Source organism: Pituophis catenifer, unplaced genomic scaffold (genome assembly GCF_029215685.1).
Source record: "Pituophis catenifer annectens isolate HBS135680 unplaced genomic scaffold, rPitCat1.0.hap2 SCAF_1, whole genome shotgun sequence".
Lineage (NCBI taxonomy): Eukaryota > Metazoa > Chordata > Lepidosauria > Squamata > Colubridae > Pituophis > Pituophis catenifer.
Genome location: NW_027256881.1, coordinates 279,816,361 through 279,840,356, shown reverse-complemented (window position 1 = coordinate 279,840,356; position 23,996 = coordinate 279,816,361). Strand labels below are relative to the sequence as shown.

At 36.6% G+C, this 23,996-nt stretch overlaps 1 protein-coding gene across 6 annotated transcripts in view; it reads left to right on the top strand.

Moving 5' to 3' along the window:
• Positions 1 to 23,996, top strand: part of SLC8A3 (solute carrier family 8 member A3) — a 192,689-nt gene that overhangs the window by 153,859 nt on the left and 14,834 nt on the right. For 4 of the 6 annotated variants that reach the window (XM_070939231.1, XM_070939223.1, XM_070939239.1 and 1 more), the window contains 2 exons: positions 3,056 to 3,073; positions 22,572 to 22,696. In XM_070939231.1, the coding sequence (XP_070795332.1) occupies positions 3,056 to 3,073; positions 22,572 to 22,696 (143 nt within the window). Of the gene's footprint in view, positions 1 to 3,055; positions 3,074 to 16,879; positions 16,888 to 19,784; positions 19,808 to 22,571; positions 22,697 to 23,996 lie in introns of all 6 variants that reach the window. The other 2 variants (XM_070939256.1, XM_070939248.1) reach the window with 2 other exon arrangements.

Below are 23,996 nucleotides of genomic sequence, written 5' to 3'. Positions count from 1 at the left end.
AATCAGAATAAATTTAGAAGGTAAGATAGTTGTCTTTAGAAATAATTGCACAAACGTAAGAAATTAATTCTTAGAAAATAAAATGCTAAGAGTTACATTGAGATATATGAAATAGAAGATAGTACAATGAGATTTAATTAGAAATCTGAACACTTAAAAGATCATTTCTAATCAAAATTAAAAATACTGCAAATAAAATATTCTTGACAGAAGCATACTATCAATTAGCAAATAGAAATTAAAAGAACAGAAGAAGAGACTTTTAGGATTCGTATTCAAGTTGTTTCTTGAATACTAATCAAGCTATTTGACTGATTTAGAATGAACTAGTTACTGTAATCAGCTTTCATAGACCAAAACTATAAACTGACAGTTCAGAGTTTAAAATTAAAAACAATACTATTCTCTGTAGCCATCCATCTTATCTCTTGATCTCAAGAGGCCAGGAGCACAGATTTGTTTAAATTTCCTTTTGCTTCAAAGTTGTGGAACTTTTAAAAAGTTTAGACAATAGGTTAGGGGAAAGGCATCAATTATTCTTACATTTAGGGCCCTATTATAAAATTTATTCATGTCTAGGAACTGTTATAAGTGAAACTTCACTTCTACCAATAGAAAACAATATTTGTAGCTCAGGATTGAACTGTGGAGTTCTTGGTGCTCTCCGAGCTTGGTTGTTTTCTTGAAAACATTTCATTAATGGGTTTTGCTTTCTGATTATATACAGAAAGCTTGCCCTGTCATTGTTGAGGGCATCCCCTTCATGGATATCCTCATCAGCAGTGAAAATGGCAGCAAATTAGAAACACAAATCTATCGTAAAACCCACCCATACTAACCAAGTGCTCCATTACCAACAAAAAGAAGCTATGTAAGAACATTATGAGCCACAGTGACAGTAGAGTGCAGTACTGCAGGCTACTCCTGTTGACTGCTGGCTGCCTGCAATTTGGCAGTTCGAATCTCACCAGGCTCAAGGTTGACTCAGCCTTCCATCCTTCTGAGGTTGGTAAAATGAGGGCCCAGATTGTTGGGGGCAATATGATGACTCTGTAAACTGCTTAGAGAGGGCTGTAAAACACTATAAAGCTGTAAGTGCTATTGCTATTATTCAGATGGGCACAAATGCACTACCACTACCCAGAACATCAAAAAAGGAAACATCACCTATATAATATCTTCTAACAAAATGAATACCCACTTAAGTTTATAAAAAAAAAAAAATACTGCTCGCTCAACCTATTAGAGTACAACCAACATAAGCTATGAAAAGGATAGCACTCCCTGTATTTCAGAAACAACCAAAAGACTAATGGTTGTACATAAACTAACTAAAGTTCTCCAAAATATCTTAAGTAAACCAAAAGACCCAGTAACCCAAGAACAAAAAACAGGGTTCATCTACAATATATAGTGTGAGTGATATAACAGCCATTCTGTAGGACAAATAAGCAGAAGACTAGCAGAATACATCCATGAACACCAACCAGCAATCAGAAGACACAATAAAAATTTGGACATACTTCACCATAGTTTCAGGTGGGAAACTGTGAGCATATTACCCTGTTTCCCCCAAAATAAGACATTCCCTGATAATAAGCCCAATCAGCTTTTGAGTGCATGGCAATAAGGCCAAGTGCTTATTTCAGAGTTCAAAAAAATATAAGACATGGTCTTATTTTCAGGGAAACATGGTAGATACAAGCTAAATTAGGGAATTCCCAAAAGCTTGGTATTCAGACAGATCAACATGAACAAAATCATAGAGATAAACCATATCTAGACAACTTTCAAAAAATACAATAAAAAAACTAAAAAGAAAACAAAAAGATCAGAACACCTCCTTGCCATGAATCAATACCCAGATAAGCAGGGATTGATACCAGAAGCAACAGCAGACAATCAAGTGGTAAATAACAGCCTAATCAAGGAACTACCAAAGAAAAATCTACATTCCCACCAACATAGACTGGACAAGTTACTGAATATAAATAGAGAGCAAGCCTCACACTCTTCTAGCACTGAAGATGTTACTACTGAATAATGAAATATCTGCAAGAAAACAAACAAGCTCAGAGAGCACTAAGGATTCCACTTCACACTATTGTTAAATGAGTACATCTGCCAAAACTGGACTGAAAAAATCTGGATGAACACAAAATGGCAGCAATCAATTAGAGATTTCTTTTTATTCCTTTCTTGCTATCTAGGAGTTACTGGAAGCTAGTTGTTATAAACCCATAAAGTTGTGGTAGAAAAGCTCTACAAAGTAGGTAAGATGATATTTCATTCCCCATTGAGTGACAGTAATTCAGCTAGGGTGATACAAATTTAATTTCTAAGTATGAATCATTGCATCTGTCTGACTTCCTTATTCATTTTTACTGAAACCAAAGTTGCTTCCTTAGGTGTAGCCAATTGAGAGTTTTAAATGGTAGAAATACTTTCCTTAGGCCAGTAGCTAAGTGCCAGTACTGGTTAAGGAATCAGGCTAGAAACCCAGATACCATAAGTTCTAGTCCCATCTTAGGTACAAAACTAGGTGCATGACCTTGGCAGTAGCTCCTTCCAGTCCTAGGAAGAAGGCAAGGGCAACCCACTTCCAAAAATCTTGCCAAGAAAACTGCAGGGACTAATCCAGGCAGACATCCACACTGACTCAAAGGCAACCCTCCCCCCCCCCAAAAAAGCCACTAGATGTGCCCCAGATTCTGGTCTTGTGTTGCAAATTTCTATGTTGATTGCCTCCACAATCCTCACCTCCAAGTCCTGTCCTTCCCACCCTACTGCCTGCACCTTGGTTCCTGAGGAAAAGGGGGAACCTCTGAAACCCTTACAATTGCACCTGTTTGATACAGCTTCATCTCCATTTTGTGGCTCCCACACATGCTTACAAACCTGCTTCTACCATGAGGCTACCAAAAAGCCATTGTTTACTTCAAGCAAGCTCATTATTATTTAACACGGTTATATGCAAAATGTTTATAAACCTGTCATACAGAAAATAATAACTCTGTCTCTTCCTTCCTTTTCTTTTTTATTTCTTTTTATATAGCGCTTCTCTTGACTCAAGGTAAGTCAATTTTTCCCTTACCCCCCCCTCCTTTTCTCTGTTTGGATTTCTGCTCTGTCCTTTTCTTGTCTAAAGCCTAGATTCTAAATGTTGTCTTTCATTTGGGATGACTTCATACTTCAAGGATTTCACCTCAACGTTTAGAACCAATGCCATTGTTGAGAATAACATGAACCCGAACCCTTGCTAGGATGTAAGGAAAAGGGTTCAGCTGGAGAGAAAGAACCGAGGTTTGTTGGAACTGAGGTTGCATCTGTGTTCTCTACACCCTTGAGGGAACCTGCCACATGCCAGGGTGAACCTGTAGTGACAAGTTCATTTTGCACAGATGAAAGTGAACATACGCAGATATGCAGACAAGGAAAATGAGTTCAGCCTTGTCATTCTGACTCAGCCAGAGGAACACAGAATGACGGTATATCATTGTAAAGGCATCTGCAGGATCTGATATTTTCATCCAAAGGATGAAAGCAACACCTCACCATTGTGCTGCACACATTCTATGTTTGTGCAGTATAAGATAAGATAGGATGATAAGATAAGATGAGATGATAAAATGAAATAGGATGGGATGGGATGGTACGGTACGGTACGGTACGGTACAGGACAGGACAGGATAATAAGATAAGATGAGTTGAGATAAGGTAAAGTGAGATGAGATTAAATGAGATGAGATAAGATAATTTTAATTGTCATTTTTTATTGTGACCACACTGGCACACATTAAAATACATACAAACATACATACATACATACATACATACATACATACATACATACATATATATATGTGTGTATATTTAATATTTCGGGTTTCTTCCCGTGTAATTGTGGATATATCCCTAAATTACACGGGAAGAAACCCGAAATATTATATATACACACATACATACCAAAGACCTACATATATATATATATATTTGTACATTTTGAATACAAAGTGGAAAGAGGAAACCTGAGAGTTCACAAGGTTGATACTGTGGCCTAGAGGTGGAGCTCTTGCCTCACAATCAGGAGGTTCTGAGTTCAATCCTAGGTAGAGGCAGATGAAGGGTCTCCTGCTTGGGCAGGGGGTTGGACTAGATGACCTCCAAGGTCCCTTCCAACTCTGTTAATCTGTTAAAACTGTGACTGAATCTAGATATTCTGCCTCTCCCAGAAGGTAAACAGATCACAATGCTTTTCCAAAAGGGGCAGGACTTGAAATACAATGATACTTTTAGCGTTTGCTCGACTCCCCCTGGATATCTCTGCATATCTTTGTATGAGATTGTAAAAGGTGGATCTTGTCAAGTGCAAAAAACTAGAATCACTCACAGAGAGGCCCAAATAGATACTCTATTGTTGATCACCTGTATTACAAGAATCTTGCCAGGCTGTCTACCTTGCCTTGGGAAATGGCAGATATATACACCTAAGGGTTTGATTTCAGACATTTCCTCCTCTGAACAAACTCTAAACTGGAATTTCTCCTTATTCATGTAAAGCTGCCCCCCCTTTCAGCCATTGGCTCCACCATAGATCTGGAGTAAACAAATTAGAAATAATCATAGCTAGCCTTGAGACAATGATACAAAAATATTGCTTTCACAAATATTGATTGACAGTTTCCCTCCAGTTGTGAGGATTAAACCTTCCCCATATGGGAATTATAATTAAGTACATCAGGAAATCTGCTGAACATTTATTTATTTAGGTATTTATTTGATTCATATCCTGCCTTTATTTGTACAACTCAAGGCAGCATACATAATGTTCCTCTCTTGTATTTTCCCCACAACAACCCTGTGAAATGAATTAGGCTAGGAGAAAGTGACTGGCCCAAAGTAAGCCAGCTGGTTTTCATGTCTAAGGAAGGATTAATACTACAAGTAAGTGTCTCCAACTTTCTAGTCCAGCACTTTATAGATTAGCCATTATACCAAACCAAGTCTCTCAAACTCTCAAGCAGGTGCTGAGGACGGAGTTTTTATTCATTTATTCAATTTGTATTTTGCCTCCCTGGTTGGTAAGTGTGCAAAAGTGGCTAGCAAAATTTTAAAGAGCATAAACAATATGAAAAGTTTAACTTAGATATTAAAACAATAAAATAAATACCAAAAGACCAGCAAAAGATATGTATCGTTACAGATTTTTCTGAGCAGTGAGAGAGTGAAGATCAAACAACTCTTAAGGAAGGGCATTCCATAGCCTGCAGGCAATGGAGGAGAAAGTTCCCTCCAGATGCTAGAATGATAGCCTTGAACAGCAGAGATATCTCCAAAAGAGTCTCTCCTGCATCTGTTAACAACTAGATAAATTCATAATGGGAGCCTGAATCTGTTTAGGGTTTTAGATGCCTTAAATTCATCCTGGTAAGTAATAGATAACCAATACAGAGCTTTCATTGCAGGCACAATATCTCTAATCTTTCATAGATTAGAAGTAGCAATGCGTTTCCAATATTCTTACCACCGGTTCGCCCCCAGCGCACACGCTCACTTTGTGCACACACATGTCTTCCGTGCTTGCGCCCAGCCTTCCACGCATGCACGGGCCTCAAAAATTTGCCTAAATAGGATGGCATAGAACCGAGGCGGAGGGGCAGGCCCACCCATGATTTCTGCTACGGGTTCGCTTGAACTGGTATGAACCAGCTGAATACCATCTCTGATTAGAAGTCTATAACCATGGTGGTTATGATAAAGACTCTTTCCTGACTCACTTGAATTTAGCAAGAGTTATCCACATCTTGGTAGCACCCTACCTTAACTAATGTAATGTATTCTATATGCTGAAAAGTGTTCAGAAGTTGCAATTAATGTAAAATATAGAACAGATAGACTTCTAATCAGAGGTGGTATTCAGCTGGTTCATACCGGTTCAAGCGAACCCGTAGCAGAAATCATGGGTGGGCCTGCCCCTCCGCCTCGGTTCTATGCCATGCTATGACGTATTGTGACATATTTGGCCTACACTCCTGGTGTAGGGTAAAGGGGAAAAGAAAAAAACAAGCATTAAAACTTTGATTTTTGGTTTTTCCAGATTAGCTAAATTTATTGTTAAAGAAATGGCTAGTATATATTATTATATAAAACTAAGGTCGGTCACAGCATCTCTTGGATCACCAGAAATGGAGTTGTAAAGTTTTATATCATCAGCAGACTGATGATATCTCATTCCATGTTAAATGATCGCACTCATCAGTTTCATGTAGATATTAAACAGGGTCAGAGAGAGCATTGAGCCCTATGGCATCCCACAAGGGAGTGGCTATGGGCTGGACCTCATGCTCCCTATCAACACCAACTTGGACCAGCCTTGGAGAACAGAGTTGAACCAGTGTAATATTGTGCTACCCAGCCCCAAACCCCATAGCCAGCCCAAAAGACTACTAAAATCAATGGTATTGAAAGCCACCAAGAGAAAATATGAATACATTACCCTTAGCCTGCTGTTGGCAGAAATCATCCACAAATGCAACCAATACAATTTCTGTCGCATAATCTGGTCTGAAACCTGACTGAAAGGGGTCCAGACAATCTGTTTCATCCTGGACTCTCCAGAGCTGTAACACAATCCCTTTTCCACCACTTTCACTAAAAAGGGGAGATAGGAAACTGGATGAAAAGTATCCAGACAAGTTGGGTCCAATAATGGTTTATCGAGGAGGGGGCATTCCAAGGCTTCCTTAAATTGTGCTGAGAGCAACCCTTCATGGAGCAATGTATGAATCACCGCCTGAACCCACCTGCATCCTGGTGACTTTTACCAACCAGAAGGGATAAGGTTCTAATAAGCAGCAGTTGCATTGACAGCCCCAATGACCCTACCAGCTTCCTCAGGTCCTCAGGTTCCCAGAAAATTGGGCAAGTCCATTCCCTGGGAATCTCTAATGGACCTGCTCCATGCTTAGTCTCAAGCTTAGAATGGATCCAAGTGACGTTATCCTTCAGGTATTTGACTAATTCCTCTACACAGCCCTGTAAGTGATCATCCAAGCCCTCCTTCCCAAGGAAGGATTACCTTAATTGCAGCTCTGAACCCATGTGCAGTTGGATTCATTCTTAGTTTTCCTCCAGCAGCACTCTAGCCATCTTCTGGCCAATTAATCAGCCAAAGGAGCATGGGGCAAATAAGCGCACGAGGATTCCTCATATCATATCCACCTCTTCAAGATGTGCAAATAAAAAAACAATTCAAAATAAAGGTACAACTTGATTGCCTCAGGGACCCTGTCACTTTCTCAAGTCCAACATTGTCAAGATTACATGTCCATAACCTGCCCTAACTCTGCCTTGTTCACCAAAGGTAACATGGTTTCAGGATTAGCAGACTTCTGGACAAAGTATCTAGTTGGAAAGTATATATGTACCTCTCTTCTTCTCTGCCTTCTAGGTCTAGCTTGCTATAGTACAACTTAGACTGGTAAACAAAGATCTAAGAAATTAATTATACTAATTCCAGTTCTCCGTGGCCCACATCAGATCAGCACTTTCATCCCGGATTAAGTCTTGGATAATAGATGCTTTATCAATAATTGTTCTGGCAGTCCTTTTCCAACAGCCTCCTACCTCGCCAATATTCCTTGCTGATCATATTGGAGAGCTTTCGTGTAGTTAGGTTTGATGTGCTGCCTTCATCCCTTTACAAGCATTTCTCTGTCTCTTGTCAATTGGGGAAGCCAAATCAGATGATCATTTTTTCCTGCATTGGCCATTTCATCCACTTGACTCAAGGACTTAATTTTGGCATTATTAACCAAATACCAACAGGAATTCAGAAGACAGCTTTTTACTCCTTTTAGTTGACAAATCAAGGATGACTTCTAGGAGCATTATTGTATGCTTGTAATTATAATTATTGTAACTAAATATATGTTTAAATAGCAATAGCATTTAGACTTATATACCGCTTCACAGTGCTTTACAGCCCTCTCTAAGCAGTTTACAGCATCAGCATAATTGCAAATCACATTCGAGTTAGCTTCTTTGGACAGTCATAGTTCCACTAAACTTTGATTCGTCCCATTATGATAATAATTAACTGACATTAGACATTTTCCACTCTCCTGTTTGTAATCACGTTGGAGGAAGCAAAGGGAGGGATGTGCTCTTTACACATGAACAGGAGACTTAGCAATAGCATTAGCACTTAAGACTTATATACTGCTTCGCAGTGCTTTACAGCACTATCCGAGCAGTTTATAAATGTCAGCATATTGCCCCCAGCAATCTGGCTCCTCATTTTACCAATCTTGGAAGGATGGAAGGCTGAGTCAACCTTGAGCCTGGTGAGATTGGAACTGTCAAATTACAAGCAGCCAGCAGCCAGTACCTGCCCTACAACTTCTCTTTCATTACAAAGAGCAGGATTTCCAAGTTAGAGTTTGATGGGGCCACCATCATTGTCACCTTTAGTTAATTACAACTTAGTTGTGTGCAAAGTTAAGAATGCCTTCCTTTAAAGTTTCTATCGTATCCTCTCCTGCCAGTTACTAGCATAATTTACTACCATTTTCCATGACCTGCTCTTTCTGACTTTCCTGGCACACCTCTTAATATCAGGCCACAACTAACCAGCAGCCCTGATTCCATCCCACAAGCAGAACCCCAAAAACCTAAACAATTTAAATGAAATGCTTAAGTCTTTCTTGGTAGAATTTTGCCATCATAAAACAAAGGGGAAAATTCTTAGCTTTATTCTCACCACAGGCTTTTCACAGAATAGTTTATGTAATCCAGAATTATAGGAAACCTGTTGTGGTTTGATTTAAATAATAATTACAGAGAGAAGAATTCAAAATGAATCCATGCTCAGTATTATTAAGTTATTTGTGTTTTTGTGTTTTGATGAAATAAAGAAATACAAAACAGAAAGGTTTATTTTGTTTTGGTTTTTTTAAGTACCATGGCAGAAAGTTTTGAGTTGGGTAGATTTTGGAGGAAATTGCTGATCGTTTTCTTTAGAGTTGAAAGCAAAAAAAAAAAAAGATATTCTTATTATCAACAGCAGCTGAACAACTCTAGAAAAGATAGTGCCTCCTTCTCATGTACTGTAATGTACATTAACCAACCATACCCGTTGTGATTGGTTATTTGAATCTTATCTCACAACTGGTGAAGGGAACAGAGCAGGCAATTTTCATGGATATATTTACTTCATAATATAAACACAAGAGTCAGGAAACCAGTATAATTAGTGATTTTTTTTCTGTGTCTAGGAAAGGGAAAGGGTCTGCTTCTACAGTCATTTCTTTCCTAGGTTATAAAGTCACATGAATTTCTTGCATCCCAAAAAAATCATGAGAATAATGGGAGCCTAAATACTCTTAGAATTCTAACAGTTCTTTATTTCAGAAGATCTGTCACAGCTGTATTCATAATAATTGTGCAGTTCTAATTCAGTAGTGTGCAAATTCAATTAATTCTCCTTCACCCAAATAATATGTATTAAAATGATGCAATTCTACCCCTTCGTGTGCTCAGATCTTATCTTTTTTTTCTTCTTTTTTTTTTTTTGCAGAAAGTCCTGAATAATTCACTTGCTTTATAGAAAGTTGCTCTTGCTTTAATAAGCGAGGAACTGGAAATTCTGACCGTGTTAGGAAAAAAGGGTGGCCAGAACATTGTGTTAAGTCCTTTTCCACATCCCATGCACTCTAGGTAGCATCTTCTTGCTTCCAATGAACTTGTCAAGTTGCTATTTCAATTAATTCCTACAATTGGTCTCCTTTTCAAAGCTTGAATTGACATCTCTTGGACATGTGGACATAGGACTTCAAATTCTGTTAATCTGTGACATGTCAAAGGCAGAGTAATATAAAAATGCATCTGTTACTGCACAGGACAGATCATGACTAATAAGTTAAGAATGGCAATGACATTTTCACTTACTCTATGTCATGTTAGATTTAGAAAATGTAAGCATTTCAGGAGTGCTGGAAAAAATTGCATTGAAGATTGCACTGAAGCTTGTCATTGTCTTTTTGACTCTAATTTAGCTTTCTTCAATCTGGTGGCACCCGGATATATTGGGCTTCAAATCTGATATTTTCCAGTTATTGCATTAAGCTGGCTGGCAATGATGGGACTTAAAATCCAAAGAGCTGAAAGACATATACTTAAGGCAGTGATGGCTAACCTTTTCCAGACCAAGCCCGCTCCTGAACCCCCAAAATGCAATGTGTGTATGGCCTCCATGCATGCTTCCCAACCCCCTACACATGCACAGCAGAGACCCAACCACCTGGCCAGTGGGAGGCACGCATGCATGCATGGCAGAGCTGAACTGGGGTGATGGCTCGTGTGCCCACAGGGTGCTACGTGCCACCTGTGGCACGCATGCCATAGGCTCACCATCACGGACCTATGGCATGCTATTTTTAAATTTTGCCCTTCCCCTTTCCAATATTCTGCACTGCATAGGGTTTTTTTTTTTTAATTGGCTTGATTCTTCAGCTTTCTGCTTTCTTCTTTCTTTCTTTTAAATACATTTTTTATCTATTTTCCATTTTAAAAAAATATAAATATTTCATCTCTCCTTAAACAGTGTGTCATCTGAGTACAAATATTTCTGTGCAACATTCTTCCATAAATTATATACATTGAACAATTATACCTTGTGTAACTTCATTTCCCTCCTCCTTTCTTTCTTATATTCATATTTTTTTATGTTGCACTTTCTCTACTCTTCAAAGTTTTGGCAGTCCTTAAGATCTGCCTTCTGACTTTTCTTGGGTTACACGTGCAAAATGTGTGTTATGCTTTTTGCAGGACTAACAGTAGTTACTAAGATAATTTGTAGTTACTAATATAATACAAATTAAAACAAACATATCATACTATATGGAACACAGCAAAGCAGGTATACTATCCTAATCACCGACTAGGATCAACTTTGTGATGTTAGCTATCGTATCAATATCAATTACACCCTTCCCATCCAGAAGTTCAGCTTCCCAGGAATGGAATTCACACCCTTTATCCCAGGGGTGTCAAACTCAGGGGCCAGATGCATCACACGCTGGCCACCCCACCCCCATTTTAGTAAAGGGGAAAAAAGTCATGATACATCACGTAATGAAAATGTGACACCGCAAGTTTAACACCTCTGCTTTATCCCATTTCACTTTTTCCTTCTCCCAGTGAGGGACAAGAAAATTTACAACTTCATTCATCCAATTCAATACTTCCAAAAATGTCAAGACACATCTCTTCAATTCAGCCTTTAAATGGCTTTTGCTCATTCTAATGTTTAATATGGAGTCAGTTCAAACTTTTATATAAGGTATTGCATTTATCTTTGTTGTTCACCAGTTTGAATAAGGGAGGCTGAAAAGACGTACCACGGAAAAAGGCAATTGATAGTCTTTATGAAGGCTTATGACCAATGTCTATATACAGACATTAGCTAACTAATTAAGCAGGTGTTTTCTTTTTGGTACATAAAATCAGTGGCTTTTTAAAAAATTTGGTTAGAAGCCTACTTCAATGAGATGAACTTCTTAACCTATCTGGAAATACATTGTCTGTTTCTCCTTGTCAAGAAAAAGAGCTTTTTATCAGCTTCCTGTCCTTTAATACTTGCTTAATTCTGGATGAGCAGCACTAAAAATTGAATTCTTTCCTCCCTAACCTTTTGCAATACCTGGAAAGCAGGGATGGGAAACACTGACAGGTTTGTTCCCCTGCTTGGCATCTTCAAACTAATTGAAGTTGGCAGCTAGGAGTCTAGGGTGCAATCCATCTGAAAGCTGAATACCAAGACTCATGCAAACAAACCAGGAATAGTTAATAATTAAGTTACAGTTTGGCAGTGTTCACCTTGACAAAGTTGACCTGCATGTGCATGCAAACACACACACACACACCACAAAAGAAATGTTAGCTTTTTTCTCCTGCCTTATGGATCTGTTCTTGAAATCCCTACCCCTTGAAGCCTGCAGGTGATTGTCCTCTAGCAATAGCCCAGCTGGAATTCCTTTCTTTCAGATTTTCATCTACATGCTTCTCATTTTGATACAGTGCTCTACTGTATTTAATTGTGGGTTTTTGCTTAGTTGTGCCTTCCTTTCCTTTTACCAAGCCTCCCACAAATGCATTTATTGTGGTCTTTGTGAAGTTCTTTGACTGCCAGAAGCAGGAAAAAGTTGCTTTTGCAATACTAGTAATCAATGCTATTGTTCTTACCGTTGTCATCCTATGTTTTAGTCAGCTGCAGAGGAGAGTTTTAACGATTCAGAAATATGGGGTATGTGTGGGCATTTCAGAAATGATCACTCAGAAGATCCAGTATATTGTTAAGAGTGAGACAGCAGGGTCAATTCAGTAGGCAACATGGGGAATAGTTTCCAAAAGGCTCAAGCAGACCCTTTCACTTCTTTCTTCTTGGAAGAGCCAAGTAAGCTATATAGTCTTTGCAACCACTCAGACGTTACCAAGTAATGAAGAAGTCAAGATCTTGCAGTCCATATGCATGGATATGAAGAATATGTGGTTTATTATGTGCACACCTCTAGGCTACACTTGGATGCAGCATTAGAGACTGAACACTTGTCTCAGATTGCCTTTTAGCAATGTACACTGGAAAGAGATAATTGCAACAGTTATTTGCATTCGAATAACTTCATATTTGGTTTATCACAGCATATTATACATGGGCTGACTTTGCAGATGGTCCACAAACCAGAGCATGTAGGCACAGACAGAGGAAGGCATACAGTAGATGAGTGGTGTCATGCCCCAGCATACAACCATTATATACTGTTGTTGCTCTCTAGCCCCATCTAGTGGCCAGAGGGACAAATATGCCCCAACATACGATCTTCAGAACAAGTGGTTTGTTTTCTCTATATCTCCACAGGTGTTTAGACAATTTTTCTCCCATTGGTATGGAGAAAAATAATAGGTTCACTTTGAGATGCAAATCAATAAATTACTACATGAACCCATGCACCTTTTTCAAGTAGCCTCTTCCGGATGGCTCTAATATATGTTCTGGCTATTAGTGAAAATGAGAATTCAAACCCTTGGAAGAATTGTTCAACTAAATAAATTCTTCCTGTACATTGACCCTATATGCTAGTTCCAGCACCATCCAGAAACTGTGAAATCAAAAAGACAAAAGAATAAAGAGCTGCTATAATCATTATGAACAATCATAACTTTGATCTGGCTTTTTCTATTGTAGTTTCTGAGGTACCGATAAGTAAGAATCATTTTTCCTTCTACTATGATGAGCCAAGTGGTAAATATTCTCTATTGATTCTTTCTCATCCATTCATTCATACATTAAAGTATTAGGAGTCTGGCTGGCATTCATTGTAGTATATACTATCTACTACTGTTCTTTTGTGCAACTATTTCTTACACACTACTAAGGTTTTTTTTAAAAAAAAATGGTACAGAACACAGACACAGAGATTGCATTTCCCATACAAAACTGTTTTCTCATGCAAACTTAAACTCCTATCTTATTCTATTAGCTTCCTATTACTATAAGTTTGCAATTATTCTACTTCTATTCTTATTTTATTTTATTTATTTATTTATTTATTTGTATTTATATACCGCCCTTCTCCCGAAGGACTTGGGGCGGTGAACAGCCAACAGATAAAACACAAGAAATACAAAATTTAAAACAGTATTAAAATTCAATTAAATTAATTTGGCCCACAATTAAAACACCCCTATATTAAAACCGATAATTAACAATTTAAGAATTAAAACAAATTAAAAGAGTTAGGCCAGCCCAGCTTGCTGGAATAAAAACGTCTTTAGGGAATGACGAAAGGTGTGAAGATCTGGGATACATTTCCATCTTTCATGTCCTATTTCGATGTCCCTATTTCTATATTAGCATTGTTTTTGCCTCTTAACTATTTAAATTTCTTCTTTAAATCACACACACACACACCAGGTCCTCAGCTCTTGTGGCCATTCTCAGTCCATGTGCATGTAAAAATTCTTCACTCCTTTTTAGACTTGGGAATGAGCTTTTCTTCCCCACCCCCAGCCCTCACAGTCATAATTCTGGACCTGGTTTGCAGAGCTCTGCACCTAAGTTGCTGCAGGCAAGTAAGCTCAACTTGGTTTGTTTGATATTGAAGGCCCATCAGGCTCTTTTCCTCCGTTTCTCAGCTCTGCCCCTCAGTGGTCTTGCAGGTCTAAAAATTGATGGTTTCTCTTGCTATCTGAAAACTGCTGCTGTGGCGCTTGCCCCTCGATTGGAGTTCCTTTTCCTCTTATCACTGCTGTTTTCTGAGCTTAATTCTTTCTCAACACTGACACACCTTTCAATTCCTTTTTTTTTTTTTTTGGTAAAACTCTCCAGTGAAGAGGTAGGTGGGGCTGTTTTGACCCTCCTTTCCACGTAGCACCCAAAGCTCAGGACCCCAGAAGGAAAAAAAATACCTGCCCACTCCAGGTGGTGAGTTCACTTTTCCACATTCGCACAACATAAAAAGGGAGCAGGAGATTCCCCATCCCAGAGACTTGGTGAGATGAATGCAGATGTTGTTGTGGCAATTTGATATATTGGTGATGGCAAAAGGTGGCTGGATTTGTTCTTTTCTTGCAGGGATAATTAAGATGGCATTGCCTGAAACATGAATGCATGAAATTTCCTTTTTAATGTATGCCAATTAGTGTACATTCAAAGTGACAATCAAGCTATTCTACTCTATTCTGTTCTACTTATGTACTTTGCAACATGTGCTGGCTCTGTAGAGTTAATACACTTTGTAGCTGAGATTTTATGTTGAGACAAGATTTTAATGATATATGAAGTCTATGCAGAGGTATTTTGCTTCTGAATAATTTCTTGAGGTCAGGAGTCATGCAGGATTTATCATTTGAAGCGCTTTGTGCTCACAAAACAACCTGAACACTTCATAAATACAGAAGGAACCCTCCGTGTTATGCTTGCTTGGCATGCCAGCTCAAAGAAGAAAGGTCAGCATTCAGGAGAGAAAGGGGAGAAGAGAAAGTTCAGAGGAAAAGATGCTTGTTACCATAGCTACAGACTCTACTGTTTTTTCAAGCACCGAGGTGGGTCAACTCATGTGACACTGGTGAGAGGATTGCACCTGTAATGCTCTTTCGAGATACTGGGTATCTTGGGTGAGCAGTAAGGATTGAGCTGTTAATCACTACAAGTTTTAAAATGCCTTGCCTGTCTTTTGACTCTGCCTGACTTTGTTATTACTCCCAATTAAATACATTTTTAAAGATTAATTTAGATAGCGACAAACTGAATATTTCTGATACACAGAAAGCTGTAAAAATTGTGATTAAGTTTCTAATAGTAACAATAACAACTGCAGAGTGTAAAATTGGAAGCAGTTTTTGCAATATTGATGGCACATAAAATGGATTTTTTTCCCCCCACCTCCTCCTGAAAGGAAAATCCATTGTATTGAAATAGAGGTTATTACTTAGTAATGGATAAAGAAGTGCAACTAGCGCTGTTGTGTTTTCAGATGAATTTCCATTTTCATGAAAGTGGCGATGGTCCAAGGGTGGGGGAAAACTGTTCTTGAATATTTTGCACCATCAGGGCTGCCTTCAGATTTCTTAGATTTCTGCATATTTTGGCTTGGCTCAACTTGTGGTCCACTGCTCTACCCAGAGATGTAAAAGTTTAAAAATCTGGAGGGGGGGAAGTGAATTCTAGTACACACCGATATATTTTAAAGGATAATAAGACACATCCTTGAAAAAGAACGTATGGCTTTTTATTGAAACAAATGGAATGTAAAGAAGAAAAACAGACTCAGAAATGAGGCTAAACAAAGAATAAAGGGAAACAAAGCAAAGACACTTGGAGGGAGAGAGAGTGAAATATAATATATTTAAACAATTATATTCAGTAATTTTACTCAGACATTTGTCTGAGGAATATTAATCTGGCTAATTAATTGAGAGGATATTAAAATGCATCTACGCTTAATTAAAGGTTCTTCAAAGCTCTTTTCTGCCCTTTTAGATAGCGTTTATGCAAATAAGGTTTTTCAGTTTTCCATTATTTGGTTTGACATAGTACATCTGGCACTAATTGTAAGCTCTGTATTGTGCTGCAGCAATTAATAAATTGTAGGAAAAATAGCCAGTGAACATCGGTAGGCTTAACAGTTAAACATCTTTCAGTACCATGGACAAGGCTGGTTGCTTGTAAACCTGTTTCTAAGCTGTTACTCCACAAATTTTGAAGTATCTTCGTGTGTTGTATAAATTGCATGAGACTGTACAAACATCACATGATAAATTATTTCAGTCTGATTTAACTCACCAATTTTTTTTTTAAATTTGATTTATATGCCGCCCTTCTCCGGAGATTCAGGGCGGCTTACAATGCGTTAAGCAATAGCCTTCATACTTTTGTATATTTATACAAAGTCAGCTTATTGCCCCCACAATCCGGGTCCTCATTTTACCTACCTTAGAAAGGATGGAAGGCTGAGTCAACCTTGAGCCTGGCGAGATTCGAACTTGCAGTAATTGCAGGCAGCAGTAATAACAGTGCTTTAGTCTGCTGCACCACCAGGGCTCTTAATTTACTTTCTTTCTACAATTTCCCTCTTGATTATTATCTTTGTTTCTTGGTTTTCTCCTTTATTCGGGCTATTACAGGTAGTCCTCGACTTATGATGACAATTGAGCCCAGAATTTATGTTGCTAAGTGAGAAATTTGTTAAGTGAGTTTTGCCCCATTTTACAACTTTTTCTTGCCACATTTGTTAAGTGAATCACTGCAGTTGTTAAATTAGTAACGCGGTTGTTAATCAGGCTTCCCCCATTGACTTTGCTGGTCAGAATGTCGCAAAAGGGGATCACGTGACCCCGGGACAGTACAACCATCATAAATATGAAGCAGTCATCAAGCATCCAAATGTAAATCACGTGATCATGGGGATGCTACAGTGGTCATAAGTGGCCATAAGTCGCTTTTTTCACTGTCATTATACCTTCAAACAAACACTAAATGAACAGTTGTAAATCAAAGACTACCTGTATTTTTCATCCCTTGTATCTATAAGAATTTAGGTGAGTTAATTATTTGTTTGTTTCTTGGAAGCCCTTCTGTATATTGATAATACTATAGAGAATATGGTCGATTAAGTTTTGTGGCATCAGTAGAAAAATAACAATTCTGTAAACATAATTACATCCACGCATGTAATATAATTGTTGATTTAGTAAAGTAGAGAAGATGAAAAGATTGGTGGGCTACGGTCAAGGTGTATCGAGAATGGGAATTATGAAATGTCACAGGGATTGTGTGCATCTGTCCAGCTGGTATTGGCATAATTTTCCATATATTTTTTCCATGTTCCAGTTGGCCATGAATAGATAAGGGAAGTTTTGAAATTCTAAAAGACTGAAACAGGAAAAGTGTTTAGACCAGAAGAAATAGTGGAAGATTGTAAAAATAATTAAAAGAGTTTTTAAAAATAATCTTAATAAACATATAGATGTAAGAATGGTTTGGGATACAAACAAAGATTTCACAAAGGTTATTTTATACAACATAATAGTAAACTCAAAAAGAAGAGAGGAGAAAAAAGCTATTTTGAACAAGATAAAAAGGGGATTAAAGAAGTTTTCATAGAAGATAAATATTACTCAACAAATTAAGCTTCTACAGCAACAATAGTCTATATTAACACTAAAATGAATTATAAAAAAAAACAAAAAAAATTGAATTTGCAAATAAAGCAGGGAAATTATTGACATACTAATTACAAAAAAAAAAAGAAAATGCTACTGAAATTACAAGAGGGATATATTATAATAACAGATAATGTGGTTTCTTAAATATAAATGCTTTGAGGATGAACTCTTGCAACTTTTACAAAATATTATGAACTCTGTTTTACAGAGTGGAAAGAGCTGGAAAGAGGTTAATGTAGCATTAATATTTGACTTAACAAGAAACTATTAACCAATGTAATTATTGAATAATGACTGTAAGTTGTTTGCAAAGATTTTGGCTGAGAGGTTGAAAATAATTTTGCAGTTCATGAAGATCAATGTGGGTGTTTACTCACTTTATGTTTAAAGGGTAATATAAGAAATATGTTGGACATTTTGGAATACTTGGAGCAACACAATGAAAAACAAGCCACATTGATTTTCTTAGATGCAGAAAAGGCCTTTGAGAATTTGAAATAAACTGCTTAAAATTATGAAAAATGTGAATTTTGGCAAGTTTTTAATACTGATAAGATTGATCTATACTTCACAGAAAGCTCATATAACTATCAATGGAGATCTAAAAATACTCTATGATATATAAAGAGGAACGAGACAGCTGACCATTCTCCTTTCCTGTTTATTTTAGTTCTTGAAATATTGAATATAAGTCAAAATGAGGGAATTGTGGAAGTAAATATTTAAAAAGAGACTTATAAGTCAAGGACCACTTGCAACACCAATAATTTGGTATTGATTCTGGAGGATAAAGGGAACAGAGACATCAAAGATATTTTTTTTTAAAAAAAATGTACACTTGCATATTTTAAGATTAATAATTATAAGACAAAGATGTTTTCAAAAATATGGAAACAAGATCAAAAGAATTGATGAAGAAAAAGATTTAGAAGATAAAATATCTTCTAAGACAAATATGAAGTATATGTATTTCAAAATGTTTACATTAGGACATGGAATGAGCTTAAAAAACGATATATTAAGTTGTAAGAAATTACAATTGTCATTGTTGGGGAAAATTTCTATGATAAAAATGAATGCTTTGTGGAGAATGATATTTTTGTTTCAGACAGTACCAGCTTTGATAACTGTTATATCATTTAAACTCTGGCAAAAAGTTACATCTAAATTTGTACAGCAAAGGGGAACAACCCACAAGTTAAATATAAGGCATTACAAGATGCAAAGGAAAGACTTGGGTTTACCTGATTTCAAATTGTATTTACAGTTTGGTTTGGATGAAAAGAATGGAATGTGTCTTCTAAGTGTCTATGGGGATTCTCAGTCTTCTAGGTCATGGCTGTCTCAAAGGTGCTTTTATGAAAAGGCAACTGGACTTTTGTTTTGTTTTGCTTCTCATCCAAGAAGCTTCTTCAGTTCTGACTGAATGGTAGAGAATGGAAGGATTTATATTCCTTGCAGTCATTTGGTCAAGGAATATAAATCCTTCCGTTCTCCACCATTCAGTCAGAACTGAAGAAGCTTCCTGAATGAGAAGCGAAACATCTTCAAGGAAAAACAAAGAAAATCTAGTTGCCTTTTGATAAAAAGCATCTTTGGGTGTCTTCTAAGCCTTTTAGACTTAGAAAAACATGACCTGATAATTTGGGTGGCATGAGTATTTGTGGTACGACAAAGTTAAGGTTAATGGAGATTTCTAAAATCACTATGTTAGATATGCCCTATTAAGAATATGGAGTAGATACAAATCTAGTTATGCCTTAAAATACTTTTGTGGCTCTCGGCACAAGAAGCATTTTATAGACAAGAAATAATAGGCAAACATAAAACTAGAATTCTGTCAACGGGAATTTAAAATAAAATCAAGAGAATAACTGATGGCAGAAGGGCATAACTGTCAGTTGTTTTCTTATTTACCATTATCGGAAAGATTAGACAAAAGAATTTATGGTATTATGTACTCTAAGACTGACTTAGAAGTGGAATTGTGTACAAATGAACATGTTTTGCTGAAATGTGTAAACTTTCATTGAAATTTGAAAGAGAAGAGTAAGCGAAAGAATGTATGATGAAGTGGACTACAGTTGGGAAATGTGTGGTTTAAAGGATTGAAGTTTACTACAATCTTAAAGAGAATTATAAAATAATGTACCATTGGTGTACAATACCAGAAAATGATTCAGAAAGTATAAAGGTACTTCAAAGCCATGGTGGAAATGTGAATGACGGGAAGAATCATGTTACCATGCTTGGTGGACATGTAAAAAGCAATTAAGAAGATTTGGGGTTCAAATGCCTACACCAATTCAGAAGGTTTTAAATATTAATATACAACTAATTGTATATTAATATACAAGCAGTTTTCCTTTTGGGATTTTTTTTAAATGGTTAAATGGTTGGAGAGGGAATCATGGAACTTTGTTTTTATATTTGATAACTGCAGCGGGAAAATTTTTATCTTTTGTGTGATTTATCACAGAAATTATCTTATTTATCTTTTCAAAGATGGAAAGATTTGGCAATACTTTCTATTGAAGAATGGTTGGTGAAGATGATAGAATTTGCTGAAATGGCCAGATTGACCTGTTTGATAAGAGAAAATATATCTACTGTACATTTATTGCTGACTGAAAATCCTTTATGACCTATTTTGTATAAAACAGGAAAAAATGAACTTATGATCTATAACTATTAGATAGGATAAATGATAGAAAAAAGGGACTCATGGTGTAACTTGAAAAAGAGGTAAATCTACAATTGTACTTATAACTGCTGTAAAGAAGATCAGAAGCCATTTCTTTATATCTTTTTTAATGTTTTCTGTTTTTCTTCTAGCCCTTTTCTTTTTCTTCCTTCCTTCCTTTTCTCCTTCTCACTTTATTTTAGTTTGTATTAATTTTTTCTCTTGCTTTTAAAACTTTCAAGAAAATTATATTTAAAAAAAATCCTTCGACACCACATGAATCTTGTTTTTTTAAAAAAAGACTGCCAAAGTTAAATGAATGTCACTTTTCCCCCAATTGCTGAGTTTGCTAGTAATGTTCATAAAATATCATGTTATGCCCACTGCCTGTCACTATAGGCAAGCCACAGTAGGATCTATCTTTTAGTCATTTATAAGGTGAAGTACATAGTACCAATGCCCTGAGGCAGTTTGATTCCCTTCCAATTCTGAAAAATAAAACTTTATCCAGCCTGCTCATCAATCCCATGTTGATAAAAACGGTTTATTTTCCTGAAAATAGGTGCATTTCTTTCCTCTTTATACGAGACAAATGTCTCAGGAAAGAAAAAACATTAATGAAATAAATTAAAACATAAGAGAAAATATATGCTGGTACATGCAAAAGCTGAAATGTATGTGTTTACATCATAGTAGAAGAGATTAACAGATACCAGCTGAAGGTTTTTTCTTCCCTGCAATATGAGCAAATAAATAAAAAACATTGAGTTTTTTCATCCAAGTTTTGGTTTTTGGGAAGGGAAACTAATGATTGTTGCATTTGTCTCTTCCAAGCTGGATTGATAGCAACGAGTGCCACAAAAGCACACATTGATTTCCTTCCCTTGATCAATGTATTTTACGTTGTTGTTTTTTTAATCTACTGAAATCTTGAATTGTTTCTATAGAAGCTTAACATAATAAAAACTATGATTTTCTTCATGAATGATAGTTAATAGTTAGTTAATAGATAGTTCTTTTATGTACACTGAGAGCATATGTACCAAGACAAATTCCTTGTGTGTCCAATCACACTTGGCCAATAAAAATTCTAATAGGATTAAAGCTCACTGCAAACTCTGGTATAACAGAGGTGTTCCAAAAGAATGAATAAAAACTTGATATTTTGATAAATACATTTCACATGCAGCTTTTTCTCTTTTGAAATATTAAAATACTAGATCCAAATTGTGACATTTTTTGGACACTGATCTGCTCATAGCAAAAATAAGAAGCAATGAATGGGAGAGATACACAACGTAATGATTTCATAATCTAGGAAATCATAAAAGGAAGCATGTATATTTAATAAATGTATGAGTCATATTTCAGATAATAAGCCCTCACAATGACCTAAATAGAAAATTCATGTTTAAATTACCAAGGCTACAATCCAGCAAAAATATAAGCATAATTAAACTTCAGAGGGTTATATGGCCCATAGGTAGCAATATTAAGTATAATATTGCAAACAGTTAAAAAAGAAAAGTAGTTCCAATATTTTCGGTAAGCCACATTTTTGCAAAGAGAACGAACTTACCCTCCCTTTATTCTGTTTCATTCAGATCTTATCATATTAAAAAGCAAAACATAAAAATATGAGAAGAAAAATGTATTGGTTGTATTCTCTGCCATGCTTGGTAATATATCATAGTTTCCTATAAGATTCAGAAACTGATCTTTTAATACAAGAAGAAACTGTTTGTAAACAATGGACAAATGGCAGAAATCGTCACACGCAGAAAACAAGCAGATGTTGACTTTAAAAGACAGCTGAAAAAACCCAAGATTTAAATCTGTGGGTTAACATACTGTATATAGAGAGCAAGATTCTGGTGTGCTTTTTGATGATGAGTTTCTTCCTCTTTTAAATTCCTAGGTTTTTTGCAATAAATCTACATATAAAACCTTGTGTCTGTCTGGGAATGGAAATATAGAGAGTGTATCACTGCTATAAAGCCTGGATAATTCTGGTGAACAGTTGATAGGATGAATGCAAATGTAGCCCTTGAAAAAGAAACAAAACCAATTAATTTCCAAATCCAGCCCTTTTGGTATTGATTTTGGCCTTGTCCTCTTACTAGTATATTGGAGACTCACTGTATATCTATGTTTTCTTCCACAGAGGTGGCAGAAAGAAAACTGACCATGGAGGAAGAGGAAGCCAAACGTATTGCAGAAATGGGGAAGCCAATACTGGGTGAACATCCAAAACTGGAGGTCATCATTGAAGAGTCCTATGAGTTCAAGGTCAGTGCTGTGTATTCAGGGTTTTTGCAGGAAGTGAGAGAAAGAAAAGCAGGAAAGGAACTAAACAGAAAAATTGGTTAGCAGAGCTAAGCAGAAGAAAGGAAGAGGACTGAAAGGAAAAAGGAAAGGTGCAACAGAAGAAGAGGTTTGCAAGGAATGCTAAACTAAGGCAAAAGTCCAGGCTAAGTCCTGGGAGGGAAGAGAAGACAATGAGAAAAATAAATAAAATGAGGTCAGGGAAAGAGAGCAAGTCTGAAAGAAAATAATTAAGAGATGTTTTGAAGAATACAGTCCTACTTTAACAATAAGGGTATGTCCAGAAGTTTCACCACTGTCTTCTGAACAGTGAGGAATGGAAAGTCCTACATCAGAAGATAGGTTAGGTTGCTGCTTTGAATTATTTGTAAAAAAAAAAAAATAGAGACAGGATATAAAAAAGAATCTAATAAATAAATAATAAAAGATTCAAGATACATAACTAAGAACCAACTAAGCCAAACGTGTGATTTTTTTCCTAGCTAAAAGGATTATCACACTGATATATGTGAGAAATTAACTGGCAAATATGCTAAATTTTATTCTGCTGTTTTCAGTTGCTAATCCTTACCGTCAAATGACTCTAAGGCCAAACTGGCATGCCCTTACATCTAGCTGAAACAGATTTCTGTCTCTCTGAAGGTTGGTTGCCCTGGAAATTGTTTTTAGCGACACGTCTGTCTCAATCCAGGTCATGTCTACTAAGACTCATAGAACACTGTAGAGGAATTTGAGCTTGCTAAGTTCACGCCAGTATGAAAGGGATTTACTGTATGAATGGGAAATAATTTATCCATTGACAGAGTACATTGCGGGCTGTGAAAGAAGAATGGCATTTACCAAGAAGGGAGAAAGTTTTATATGAGTAAAAAAGCAGAAGGTGCCCTTTTTCTTAATGATGCAACTATGACTTTTAGCAAACAACCTTGTCATAAAAAGACTTCCTGACCTGCATACGGTTTGATGGTGATATCTTTCATTTCTTTTATTCATTTCTTTCATGGACACTATCTGTGGCTTAAGTTAGCTTCTTGCCGTTAATACTTTCTCAAAGAGTTAAGACCACAATTACAAGGAAACCTATAAGGAAGGGAAATTCTGGGTCATGTGATTATAAAACCCTTGGAAGACCCCTGCATGGGAAAGCTGCCTAACACCTTCAGTCAATCTCCACGTTGACTGAGAGATGCTCCAAAGGAAGGCCTGTCACAAGTAAATGCCTTATTCTCCATTATGTAAATAGTATATGAACGGGATATCAGGG